The 14,889-nt window shown below is 38.3% G+C and overlaps 1 protein-coding gene across 4 annotated transcripts in view; it reads right to left on the bottom strand.

Annotated features, from left to right (window-relative positions):
- Nucleotides 1-14,889, bottom strand: part of APP (amyloid beta precursor protein) — a 301,616-nt gene that overhangs the window by 1,693 nt on the left and 285,034 nt on the right. For all 4 annotated transcript variants that reach the window (XM_056559448.1, XM_056559447.1, XM_056559450.1 and 1 more), the window contains 2 exons: nt 11,900-11,982; nt 9,627-9,773 (listed from right to left, as the gene is read on the bottom strand). In XM_056559448.1, coding sequence (XP_056415423.1) covers nt 9,627-9,773; nt 11,900-11,982 — 230 coding nt within the window. The remainder of the gene's footprint in view (nt 1-9,626; nt 9,774-11,899; nt 11,983-14,889) is intronic.

A 14,889-nucleotide genomic window follows, 5' to 3' on the forward strand; every position in this document is an offset into this window, starting at 1 on the left:
GCCCCCACTCTCCTGCTCTGAGCAATAGAGCAAGATTCAGTGTCTGATTGGCTAAGGCTGCACACACCTCCCAGTTCTCAGCACTAAGCAGAACATGAATCATTAGTGCTGGGAAGAAGGAACATCCAACCTGCACTTCAGCAACATAAATGTACCCGGTGGTCACCAAGACAGAACTACTAGTGAGCACTTGAGTACATGTATCTACTGGGTGGTTATTCAGACAGAACTGCCATTGAACACCTCAGTACATGCATCTAAGGCTGCTTTCACACTATAAAAATACCTCCGTTATAAACGCCAGTCTTAAAAATCTTGAAAATGGGGCGTTAAAGAATCCCTAACGGCCGTTAGAAAATCCCATTATAGTCTATGGGATTTTTCTAATAGCCATTTTAACCCGTTATCGCCCATTATTAATAACGGCCGTTATTTTGTGACGGGCGATAACGGGTTAAAATGTTACTATCGTCCGTCACAAAATAACGGCTGTTATTAATAACGGGTGAAAACGGGTTAAAATGGCTATTAGAAAAATCCAATAGACTATAATGGGATTTTCTAACGGCCGCTTTTCAAGATTTTTATGATGGGTGTTTATAATGGAAGTATTTTTATAGTGTGAAAGCAGCCTTAAAGGGGTACTCCCATGGAAAACTTTTTTTTTTAAATCAACTGGTGCCAGAAAGTTAAACAGATTAATAAATCACTTCTATAAAAAAAAATCTTAATCCTTCCAGTACTTTTTAGGGGCTGTATACTAAAGAGAAAAAAAATAAAAAAAGAAATGCATTTCCTCTGATGTCATGCCCACAGTGCTCTCTGCTGACCTCTCTGTCCATTTTAGGAACTGTCCAGAGCAGGAGAAAATCCCCATAGCAAACATATGCTGCTCTGGACAGTTACTAAAATGGACACTAGAGGTCAGCAGAGAGCACTGTGGTCATGACATCAGAGGAAATGCATTTCTTTTTTTGATTTCTCTTTAGTATACAGCCCCTAAAAAGTACTGGAAGGACTAAGATTTTATAATAGAAGTGATTTATTAATCTGTTTAACTTTCTGGCACCAGTTGATTTAAAAAAAAAAAGTTTTCCACGGGAGTACCCCTTTAAAGACAGTTATCAAGACAGAACTTCCTGTGAAGAATTCAGTACATGCATCTACATCAGTGGTCTTCAACCTGCGGACCTCCAGATGTTGCAAAACTACAACTCCCAGCATGCCCGGACAGCCAACGGCTGTCCGGGCATGCTGGGAGTTGTAGTTTTGCAACATCTGGAGGTCCGCAGGTTGAAGACCACTGATCTACATGGTGTTCACAATGAGATGGAACCACCTGCGAGCACATATATCCACATAGTGGTCACCAAGAAAGGACTTGGTGGTCTCTAAGCCAGAACTTTCTTTTATTGCTTGTATGTGATTAAACTACTTGGACACGCCAATCATGCGTAACAAAACAGTGGTCAGGAAAAATGTCGGCGAAACCAGTGTTAGGCCGCTTAATATCTTATGTTTTAGGCCAGGAAAATTTTTTTTTTTATATATCAACTGGCTCCAGAAAGTTATACAGATTTGTAAATTACTTCTATTAAAAAAATCTTAATCCTTTCAGTGCTTACGAGCTTCTGAAGTTAAAGTTGTTCTTTTCTGTCTAAGTCCTCTCTGGTGACACGTGTCTCGGGAAACGCCCAGTTTAGAAGAGGTTTGCTATGGGGATTTGCTTCTAAACTGGGCGGTTCCCGAGACAGGTTTCATCAGAGAGCACTTAGACAGAAAAGAACAACTCAACTTCAGAAGCTCATAAGTAGTGGAAGGATTAAGATTTTTTAATAGAAGTAATTTACAAATCTGTTTAACTTTCTGGAGCCAGTTGAATATATGGAAACAAAAAATATATATATATATATAGTCTTGGATAACCCCTTTAAGACTTTATGTTGCAGCAAGGGGAGCAATAAGCGCAGATTCTGCCAAAGTATATGACGCTACTTATATAAGGATGGTTTACTGTAAAAAGACTCATTCTGGATTCTCTTCTCCCCACACATATAACGAGTATTTCCCTCATGGGACACATTTCCTTCTACCAGGAAATCCATTAGGAAATGAGTTTATCACTAAGGAGGAGGAGCAGACGGTCATAATGTTGTATCATTTTGCTGATGCAATGAGACTTTATATTCCCAGCTCTAATACTTGCTGCCACAGCTCTTAAAGGGGTACTCCAGTGGAAAACTTTTTTTTTTTTTTAACCAACTGGTGCCAGAAAGTTAAACAGATTTGTAAATTACTTCTATTAAAAAAAAAAAATCTTAATCCTTCCAGTACTTATTAACTGCTGAATACTACAGAAGAAATTCTTTTCTTTTTTGAACACAGTGCTCTCTGCTGACATCTCTGTCCATTTTAGGAACTGTCCAGAGCAGCATATGTTTTCTATGGGGATTTTCTTCCTACTCCGGACAGTTCTTAAAATGGACAGAGGTGTCAGCAGAGAGCACTGTGGTCATGATGTCAGCAGAGAGCACTGTGTTCCAAAGAGAAAAGAATTTCCTCTGTAGTATTCAGCAGCTAATAAGTATTGGAAGGATTATGATTTTTTAATAGAAGTAATTTACAAATCTGTTTAACTTTCTGGCACCAGTTGATTAAAAAGAAAAAAGTTTTTTTTACCAGAGTACCCCTTTAAATCTATTCACCCTAGTGTAACCGAGCAATGCAATGACACGCTGGTTAGCCGAGCAGTAAATGAACAGGATTCTGGGGGTGGATTTAGATAGGTGGTGGTCCCAATCATATCCCTGGGAGCTGAAGCCCACTTGACTCCCAATCATAGGAACATATAGAAAACATGGCTGTGCATAAGAGCGACTCCCTTATACGTCAAAATGATAGACATTTGATGGAGGCCATTTTTCCTCTTCTCATGTCGATAGGATCATTGGACAACACTTACATAATGTGGATTGTGGAGGCCCCTTAAAGGGGTACTGCCGTGGAAAACTTTTTATTTATTTTTATTTTTTTAAATCAACTGGTGCCAGAAAGTTAAACAGATTTGTAAATTACTTCTATTAAAAAATCTAAATCCTTTCAGTACTTTTTAGGGGCTAAATACTACAGAGGAAATGCTTTACTTTTTAGATTTCTCTGATGTCATGACCACAGTGCTCTCTGCTGACCTCTGCTGTCCATTTTAGGAACTGTCCAGAGCAGGAGAAAATCCCCATAGCAAACATATGCTGCTCTGGACAGTTCCTAAAATGGACAGCAGAGGTCGGCAGAGAGCAATGTGGTCATGACATCAGTAAAGCATTTCCTCTGTAGTATATAGCCCCTAAAAAGTACTGGAAGGATTAAGATTTTTTAATAGAAGTGATTTACAAATCTGTTTAACTTTCTGGCACCAGTTGATAAAAAAAAAAAAAAAACCTTTTCCATGGGAGTACCCCTTTAAGTTACCAATGTGGAGGAGGTTTCAGAGTGAATGGACTCTGGCCTTCCTTATATTCCCGCCATGGCCATACTTCTTCATTTACCGTATGTGGAGGCAGGGTTTCCCAGCAGTTAGTTGCATACACAATTGTAAATAAAACCTTTTCATATTTGTCTATGAGCAAATTAAAGTGAGATTGTGTGTGGGATGGGTAGTGGAGGTGGTCGGGGGCTTGACAGGCACACAACATAGGGGTCGGACCCCCGAATTCAGACACTTATCTCCTATTCTGTGGATAGATGATAATTATTTTGTTGACAGATAATGTCTTGGGATCTGTAGGGTTTCTAGCGCACTGTTCACCATTTCACCGGATGAAATACTGCAGCGCTAAACTATTTTACCCATTATTATTATTTTTTTTTTTACTAAATCAGTGACAGAAGCAACAAACACAGGTGTAAACCCAGCCTTACAATAACACACAGAAATCCATATATACACATATATACACACACTGTGCTTTTTGTTGTAGTGGATACACACAATGTCATATACACAATGCCACACACACACATATACACACACACACACAATGCCATATACACACACTCAATGTCATATATACACATATAATGTCATACACACACAATGTCATATATACACACACACACACAGTGGGGGGATTTATCAAAGTTGTCTATGTCCCGCATCAATATAGACCAAACTACAGAGGGTTAGGCCGGTCTATTGTGCACCTAATTTATCAAATGTCGCACGGCTCTTCATAAATTCTGTGCACAGACTGCATGATCTATGCTTTAGACTGTATTTAAACCTGCTCCAAACCTGTCATATATACACACACAATGTCATATACACAATGTCATATATACACACAATGTCATATATACACACACAATGTCATATACACAATGTCATATATACACACAATGTCATATATACACACAATGTCATATATACACACAATGTCATATACACACAATGTCATATACACACACAATGTTATACACACACACACAATGTCATATACACACACAATGTCATATATACACATACACACACAATGTCATATATACACATACACACACAATGTCATATATACACATACACACACAATGTCATATATACACATACACACACAATGTCATATATACACATACACACACAATGTCATATATACACATACACACACAATGTCATATATACACATACACACACAATGTCATATACACATACACACACACAATGTCATATACACATACACACACAATGTCATATATACACATACACACACAATGTCATATATACACATACACACAATGTCATATACACATACACACAATGTCATATACACATACACACACAATGTCATATATACACATACACACACACAATGTCATATATACATACACAATGTCACATACACATACAATGTCATATACACATACACACACAATGTCATATACACATACAATGTCATATACACATACACACACACAATGTCATATACACATACAATGTCATATACACATACACACACACAATGTCATATACACATACACACACACAATGTCATATATACATACACACACAATGTCATATACACATACACACACAATGTCATATACACATATAATGTTATATACACATACACACAAAATGTCATATACACATACACACACAATGTCATATACACATACAATGTCATATACACATACACACACAATGTCATATACACATACACACACACAATGTCATATACACATACACACACAATGTCATATACACATACACACACAATGTCATATACACATACACACAATGTCATATACACATATAATGTTATATACACATACACACACAATGTCATATACACATACAATGTCATATATACACACACAATGTCATATACACATACACAATGTCATATACACATACACACACAATGTCATATACACATACAATCTCATATATACACACACACACACAATGTCATATATACACATACAATGTTATATACACATACACACACAATGTCATATACACATACAATGTCATATACACATACACACAATGTCATATACACATACAATGTCATATATACACATACACACACAATGTCATATATACACATACACACACAATGTCATATACACATACAATGTCATATATACACATACACACACAATGTCATATACACATACAATGTCATATATATACACATACACACACAATGTCATATACACACACTCAATGTCATATATACACACACAATGTCATATACACATACAATGTCATATATACACATACACACACAATGTCATATACACATACAATGTCATAAACACACACAATCTCATATATACACATACACACACAATGTCATATATACACACACAATGTCATATACACAATGTCATATATACACACAATGTCATATATACACACACAATGTCATATACACAATGTCATATATACACACAATGTCATATATACACACAATGTCATATATACACACAATGTCATATACACACAATGTCATATACACACACAATGTTATACACACACACACAATGTCATATACACACACAATGTCATATATACACATACACACACAATGTCATATATACACATACACACACAATGTCATATATACACATACACACACAATGTCATATATACACATACACACACAATGTCATATATACACATACACACACAATGTCATATATACACATACACACACAATGTCATATATACACATACACACACAATGTCATATACACATACACACACACAATGTCATATACACATACACACACAATGTCATATATACACATACACACACAATGTCATATATACACATACACACACAATGTCATATATACACATACACACAATGTCATATACACATACACACAATGTCATATACACATACACACACAATGTCATATATACACATACACACACACAATGTCATATATACATACACAATGTCATATACACATACAATGTCATATACACATACACACACAATGTCATATACACATACACACACACAATGTCATATATACATACACACACAATGTCATATACACATACACACACAATGTCATATACACATATAATGTTATATACACATACACACAAAATGTCATATACACATACACACACAATGTCATATACACATACAATGTCATATACACATACACACACAATGTCATATACACATACACACACACAATGTCATATACACATACACACACAATGTCATATACACATACACACAATGTCATATACACATATAATGTTATATACACATACACACACAATGTCATATACACATACAATGTCATATATACACACACAATGTCATATACACATACACAATGTCATATACACATACACACACAATGTCATATACACATACAATCTCATATATACACACACACACACAATGTCATATATACACATACAATGTTATATACACATACACACACAATGTCATATACACATACAATGTCATATACACATACACACAATGTCATATACACATACAATGTCATATATACACATACACACACAATGTCATATATACACATACACACACAATGTCATATACACATACAATGTCATATATACACATACACACACAATGTCATATACACATACAATGTCATATATATACACATACACACACAATGTCATATACACACACTCAATGTCATATATACACACACAATGTCATATACACATACAATGTCATATATACACATACACACACAATGTCATATACACATACAATGTCATAAACACACACAATCTCATATATACACATACACACACAATGTCATATATACACATACAATGTCATATACACATACACACAATGTCATATACATATACACACAATGTCATATACACATACAATCTCATATATACACATACACACACAATGTCATATACACATACAATGTCATATACACACACAATGTCATATACACATACAATCTCATATATACACATACACACACAATGTCATATATACACATACACACAATGTCATATATACACATACAATGTCATATACACATACACACAATGTCATATACACATACACACAATGTCATATACACATACAATGTCATATATACACATACAATGTCATATATACACATACAATGTCATATATACACATACACACAATGTAATTTATACACATACACACACAATGTCATATACACATACAATGTCATATATACACATACACACAATGTCATATACACATACAATGTCATATATATACACATACACACACAATGTCATATACACATACAATCTCATATATACACATACACACAATGTCATATACACATACAATGTCATATATATACACATACACACACAATGTCATATACACATACAATCTCATATATACACATACACACACAATGTCATATATACACATACACACACAATGTCATATACACATACACACAATGTCATATATACACATACACACACAATGTCATATACACATACAATGTCATATATACACATACACACAATGTCATATACACATACAATGTCATATATATATACACATACACACACAATGTCATATACACATTCAATGTCATATATACACATACAATGTCATATACACATTCAATGTCATATATACACATACACACACAATGTCATATACACATACAATGTCATATACACACACACACACAATGTCATATATACACATACACACAATGTCATATATACACACACACACAATGTCATATATACACATACACACACAATGTCATATATACATATACACACACAATGTCATATACACATACAATGTCATATACACATACAATGTCATATATATACACATACACACAATGTCATATACACATACAATGTCATATATATACACATACACACATAATGTCATATACACTTACAATGTCATATATATACACACACACAACACTGCTTTTTGTTGCAGTGGATGTCTGCTATATCTCTATTGTGTATGTAAAATGTATATGTGTAAATATATAGCACGGGTGGGCTCTACGATTTAGCATGTGCTACATTGCAGCCCAACCTCCTGAGTACTATAGATTATACCTATAATTATAATGTATAGTACTGCCAGAGTATAAATACAATATGGTATATGCTTCAACATGTACAGTACTGCCCAGCATATAATATATATTACTGATGCTGTTCATTGTCATATATAGTACCATACGTTATATCAAGGACTGTACTGTATATGTCAATGCATATACCACATTGCAGCCTCTCTGTATATTACACAATACATAGAACACATAGTATAAGTGTTATATATACCATTGTGAGGTGGTTACGTGCTTCAGTCTTTTATGCTTACAGGAACCTGAGACGTAAATTCGTCCTTGAGTCCGACATCAACAGACATGTCCCTCCCTCTGCCCTGCACCCGCCAAAGAGTAGCAGAGCGGCAGACAGGAGACCGCGCTGCTGCTGTCAGGACTGTGGTGATAAATAATTAAAGGGGTACTCCGCTGCTCAGCGTTCGGAAGAAAATGTTCTGAACGCTTCTAGCCGGCAATGGGGGCTCGTGACATCACAGCCTCAACCCTTCGTGACATCACACCTGTCCCCTCAATGCAAGTGAATGGGAGGGGGCGTGGCGGCTGCCACGCCCCCTCCCATAGACTCGCATTGAGGGGGCAGGGCTGTGACGCCACAAGCACCCGCTGCCGGTTCTAAGCATTGCAACATTTTGTTTCGAGCATTGAGCAGCAGAGTACCCATTTATCTTCAATGGGGGCTTATTATCACTATATGGGGGACTATTACTGCTATATGAGGGCACAAGGGGTGGGGGCTAAGTAGTATATGGGGACACAAAGTGCACTGTGTGGGGCAATACAGATGGGGAGGATTTACATTCTTGTAAAACCTCTTTTAAACAAACAGATTCACAGCCCTGAGACTTTAGCAAGGGGAAAAGTAAATGTTGGTTATTCCGGGGATGAATTCCAGGCATTGCTAATGGCGACGGACAACGAGACGCACAGACAGATTTCCCTGTTAGCTGCCGAGATGCATAAAATAAAGCGTTGCCGGCTTATTCTCCGGGTCACAATTCACCAGCGCTCACCTCTACTACACCGTGATGGATAGATGTATACTGCTTCTTCTTCAGCATCACCAAGGTGATCACTATAACTGTTGCTATGACAACACCGCCAACCATCAGACCAATGAGCGCCCCCTTGTTTGAGCCGACCTCCTCTGCAAAGAATACCTAGAAAAGTATACAGATTTATTCAGATCAGCCTGCATGGAATCAACATTGTTTAAAAGTAAAACAACAGAAATAAGGGGTTTGTTTTCTTTTTATTCATGACATCCTTATGTATATACTCCTGTATACTGGATTAAAAAGCATACCATTAGGATATACAATCACTTTATCGCTTGGGGTTTGAACACTGGGACCCCCCATCAATACTGAGGGGCCACAGTATGATTAAACCTACTGTGCAGGGAACCCAGCAATCTGTTATCCTTTTTCATGATGGGACTTATTCTTTATATTGATTTAACATGTTTAGCGCAACGTAGCTGCTTTGTACCAGTAACAGCGTCGCTCTTGTCCATGGATCGTGTCTGGTACTGCAGCTAAACTCAACTTAAAGGGGTACGCCGCTGCTCAGCATTTGGGACAAACTGTTCCGGATGCTGGAGCCGGAAGCTCGTGATGTCATAGCCCCACCCCCTCATGACATCACGCCCCCTCAATGCAAGTCTATGGGAGGGGGCATGACAGCCGTCATGCCCCCTCCCATAGACTTGCATTGAGGGGGGCTGGGTGTGATGTCATGGGGGGGGGGCGTGGCCATGACATCACGAGCTCCTGCCTCCAGCGTTTGGAACAGTTTCTTCCAAACGCTGAGCAGCGGAGTACCCCTTTAAAGAAGTTATTCAGCCAAGAAAAGAAAAAGATATCCCCTATCCACTATCAGCATCTGATCACATGGGGTGCAACAGCTGGGACCCCCTGTGATCTCCAGAATGGGGCCCTTGTTCTCCCAGCAGCATGGCAATCTGCTCTATGCATTGTCTAAGGGAGTGCCAGAGATACTAGAGTAATTCATTTTTTTTTTTTTCATAGACATGGAGCATGTGCAGTCTGCCACTCCATACAGTGGAAAGAGTCGGGGTCACGTTCTTTAGCCAGATCCCCCCCCCCACCTACTGAACAATCAGATGCTTATTCGCTATTCTGAGGCTGTAGTACATGTTTTTTGGCTGGATAGCCCCTTTAAATGGGGCTGAGCTGTAATTTTGCTATGAGCCCATAGACAAGAGTTGTGCTGTGATGTAAAGCGGTATTTCAGCCTAGGCCGCATTCACATGGGTGCATTTTGGGCAATTTTTTTCATCCGTAATATGGCCACAGGGTCAGAGACTTCTGGTCTGATGACCTGAGCTGATAGCTGTCCATAATATGCCTGTGTATAACTGGCCTATAGTATGTAACCTATTCAGTAAATTAGTGATTAATGCTAGATTGCTGATGGTGGGAAGGGGGGGGGGAGGTCAACCTCTGTGATGCCAACTATTGCCAGGATAGGGGACCCAATAAAAATGTGGTTGGGGGAAGTTTGAATGGAGCAGCAGTCGAACATAAGCTCCATTTACACGCCAATGGCACTACTGAAAAAACACAATACCAGTATTAATTTTTGTGGTGGTCACAAACCTCAGGTGCCTGGGGATCTGAGGTGCCCCCTTCAGCAGGGATGGCTAAAGCACTGTGGGCGAGATTTATCCAAACCTGTCCAGAGGAAAAGTTGCCAAGTTGCCCATAGCAACCAATCAGATCTCTTCTTTAAGCCTTTTCAAAAATGAAAGAAGCGATCTGATTGGTTGCTATGGGCAATTCAGCAACTTTCCTCTGGACAGGTTTTGATAAATCTCCCCCTGTGTGACCAAACAGACTGCGCACCCCCCTAAGGCCAACCCTGACTTGGATGTACTGTCGATAAAGCGGGCAATTCCTAAGAAGTTTCACTACCGTTTCACGTCTTCTCTGTTTGGATCTGTGACTCAATGGGACCCTTAGCAATGAGTTAGTAACCTTTTTCCAGACAGACATCTTTCAACCATTGCTACTCAGGAATTTGGCCGCTTAGTTTTCTTGAAGAAAACTTGTGATAACTACTTTCTTCACAAGATTCAATATACAGTCGGGGAAGATCAGAAGTAACATGAAAACCAATATGAGATCATAGGAAGTGTTTGGCATACAAGGACTGCAACGAACGGTGGAGAAACTCTCTCACCTATTAACCCATTTTGCAATAACTTCTATATTTATCCTCTTCGTTTCTCACATTTTTATACATAAGAGCCCCAACTGCTTACCAGTTTCTGGTGGTGCACTTCATAGCCAGCATCCACCTTCATTTCAGATATTTCTTCAGTCTTGATGTTGGTGAGGCCTGATCCTGTACACAAATGAGTACGAAAAAGTTAAAGGCAACATATAGAATTAGTCACCTAAATAGATTCACCTATCGGCTTTGCTGCCCATGTAGGAAGTGTGCCCCTGGGCGTTATTCCTTGGTCTGCGTTCAATATTCCATGTTTATGCAGCAGACCCTATTTACTAATTATGGGGGAGATTTATCAAAACCTGTCCAGAGGAAAAGTTGTCCAGTTGCCCATAGCAACCAATCAGATTGCTTCTTTAGACCTGTGAAAAATGAAAGAAGCGATCTGATTGGTTGCTATGGGCAACTCAGCAACCTTTCCTCTGGACAGGTCTTGATAAATCTCCCCCGATGTGTTTAGCAAATATGAAGGTGTTTGGTTGCACCAGATCTTTGTTGGGGTAATAAAATAAAACTGAATCTGTGGTTATACAATGGCAAAAGTCCAAAAGGGGGTAAATACTTGTGCAAGGCACTGGATGTGTATCTCTAATTCCTATCAACAACAATGTGGTCACAACAATATCCATATCAGCGATATCTTCCTTCTTCTTCCCCCGCTTTCTCAAACGCAACATTGAGAAAATGGAATTCCTAATTTCTCTTCATCTCGCTCCAGCCCCTCCCCCCGATCTATCAATCATCTTTCCGCACCTCACACAACCGTCTCCAAGACTTCTCCTGTGCTTCTCCTCTGTACTGGAATTGGCTACCCAGACACATCCGGCTCTGACCCACCAACAAGAGCTTCAAAAGCAACCTAAAAAACTCCCCTCATCAGGAAAGCCTATGACCAACAATAACCCTGCTGCTACTGCCACTGCTCTATGCTGCTTGCCAAACTGCTCCAAGATTACCGGCTGTCCCCTCATCTACTTACCGGCTGTCCCCTCATCTACTGTTTCCCTTCCTCCCCATGTAGATTGTAAGCCCTGGCGGGGAGGGCCCTCACTCCCTCTAGATCAGTCTGCAATTTACCCCGTGTCACGTTTACTGTACCTGCATCATGTATTTTAACCCTTATCAAATATAAAGTGCCCTGGAACCAAGGGCTCTATATAAATAAATAATAACCATATGTGGTCTCCAGCAGGTCACTTAAAGGTAAGAGGTCAGTCAGAAAACTGACTATGCACAGCAGAGCGCGGCTTTCATAATGTAAAGTGTTTTCTTCCTGTGTTTAAGAGCATTCGTTGTCAACACAAATCTATTATCACATCTCTCCATTTACCCGGGGAAATGAACCATGAATTTGGCAAGCTCAGATAGACAAGCACTGCATATGCTGGAACAGTGTTTGAGGGGGGGGGGAGTTTGGGGTTGGAATGGACAGACTCATATCATTCATTGTATTCTGCTTGGGCTACACTATTAACAACATGAGCAGATGGCACCCAAACACCTATCCTGCCCGCCAAACACTTCTTCATCAAATGATCATGGGGGTCATATTCAGTAATATAATATTTTTGGTAATGTACGGTATTATAATCATATTATATAAAAAATACGTTTGCAGTTTTTTTGTTGTTCTTTTATGAGTCTGAAAGATTTTAGGATCCTCTTTATAGTTACCACAAAACCAAATGGATAATACAAAATAAGATGAGATTTTTAGGTTCTGCAGCTCTGCTTTGCTGTATAGACTGGGGAAAAGTTAACAGAGCAATTCCATTATCTTATGTATTATAAGAAAGTGCATCTCGGGGCTTGGGAAAGCCCCAGTCTAGCAAAAAACTCACAAGTCATGTGACTATAAAGAGAAGCCTAAAATATTCAGGCTCATTTTAAGCTTTTCTGTGAAGACTGGTACAGAGTCAGCAAAGCCATTTCATTATCATTTTTGCTAATGTTTATAAAATGTATTATAAACATATTTTATTAAACATGTGTGCAGTTTCTGTATTGTTCTTCTATGTGACTAAACTGAAATATTCAATTTCTAACACCACTGGAACGAGCTCGTCATCCTCCTAGGAAAGTTTTTCATATTAAATATGGCCCTAATGTAATACTCATGTAATACCTCAGACACAAACTAAGCATGTGACACTATTTTACTACTATTAGAGTTATATATTAGAATAATATGAAACCCAACAGAAAGAATCTGCAGGCATACAGAGATACGGTAAGGTCAAATGGAAGTCTATGGGTTCCTTACTGCGGCTAAAGCTATTTTGTTTAGGAGCACATGTCCTTGTGGAGAAGGTCATATTGTACTCTTACTGACAAATGAAATAAAATGCAAAAATATCTTAAGTTATAAAAAATAATTACATTGTACAAAAATTGTTGAATTCACTTAAAAATAAGATAGATTTCAGGTGGCTTCTTTGTAATTTTCAAAAATTGTGCAACATTTAAATCACAGTCTATACAAAAACCTTTTTGTTCAAAAAAACAACAATAAAATGTAAAAAGAAAACTATAAAAGCAATCTACCGCTTCCCTTAAACTATTACCGCTGTCAGAAAGCAGGCTTTTATTCAGCACAAATACAACTTTATTGTAGGTTGCAATACCCTTGAGAGGATGGACACATCAGAAAGTGTTTTCAATAATCAGGTTCTCCCCTGATGGCTGAATACAGCGACAGTTTCACAAGGAAGCGCCTTTATGTTTGCAGGCAGTACGGGCTCCCATAAAATAATAAATATTCATAGAGGCTGCAGATCGCTTCTGGCAAGCGCAATGAGGAATAAAATCCTACGGCATGCATTTCCGAGACGGATGGCAGACTAGTACAGCCAATGTCATTGGATCCACTAAAATGGGGGATCATCTGGACATGGGATATACCCTAGTACTTTTTTCCATTGTGATCCCCATGGTACGTCAAACCATTCATCACATCCTGGAACATGAAAGAGCGCATGAAGGCTGTGACGTGGTGGGATGGGAAGGAGAACATGGAAGAAC

This window comes from Hyla sarda, chromosome 2 (assembly GCF_029499605.1).
Source record: "Hyla sarda isolate aHylSar1 chromosome 2, aHylSar1.hap1, whole genome shotgun sequence".
NCBI classification, from domain to species: domain Eukaryota; kingdom Metazoa; phylum Chordata; class Amphibia; order Anura; family Hylidae; genus Hyla; species Hyla sarda.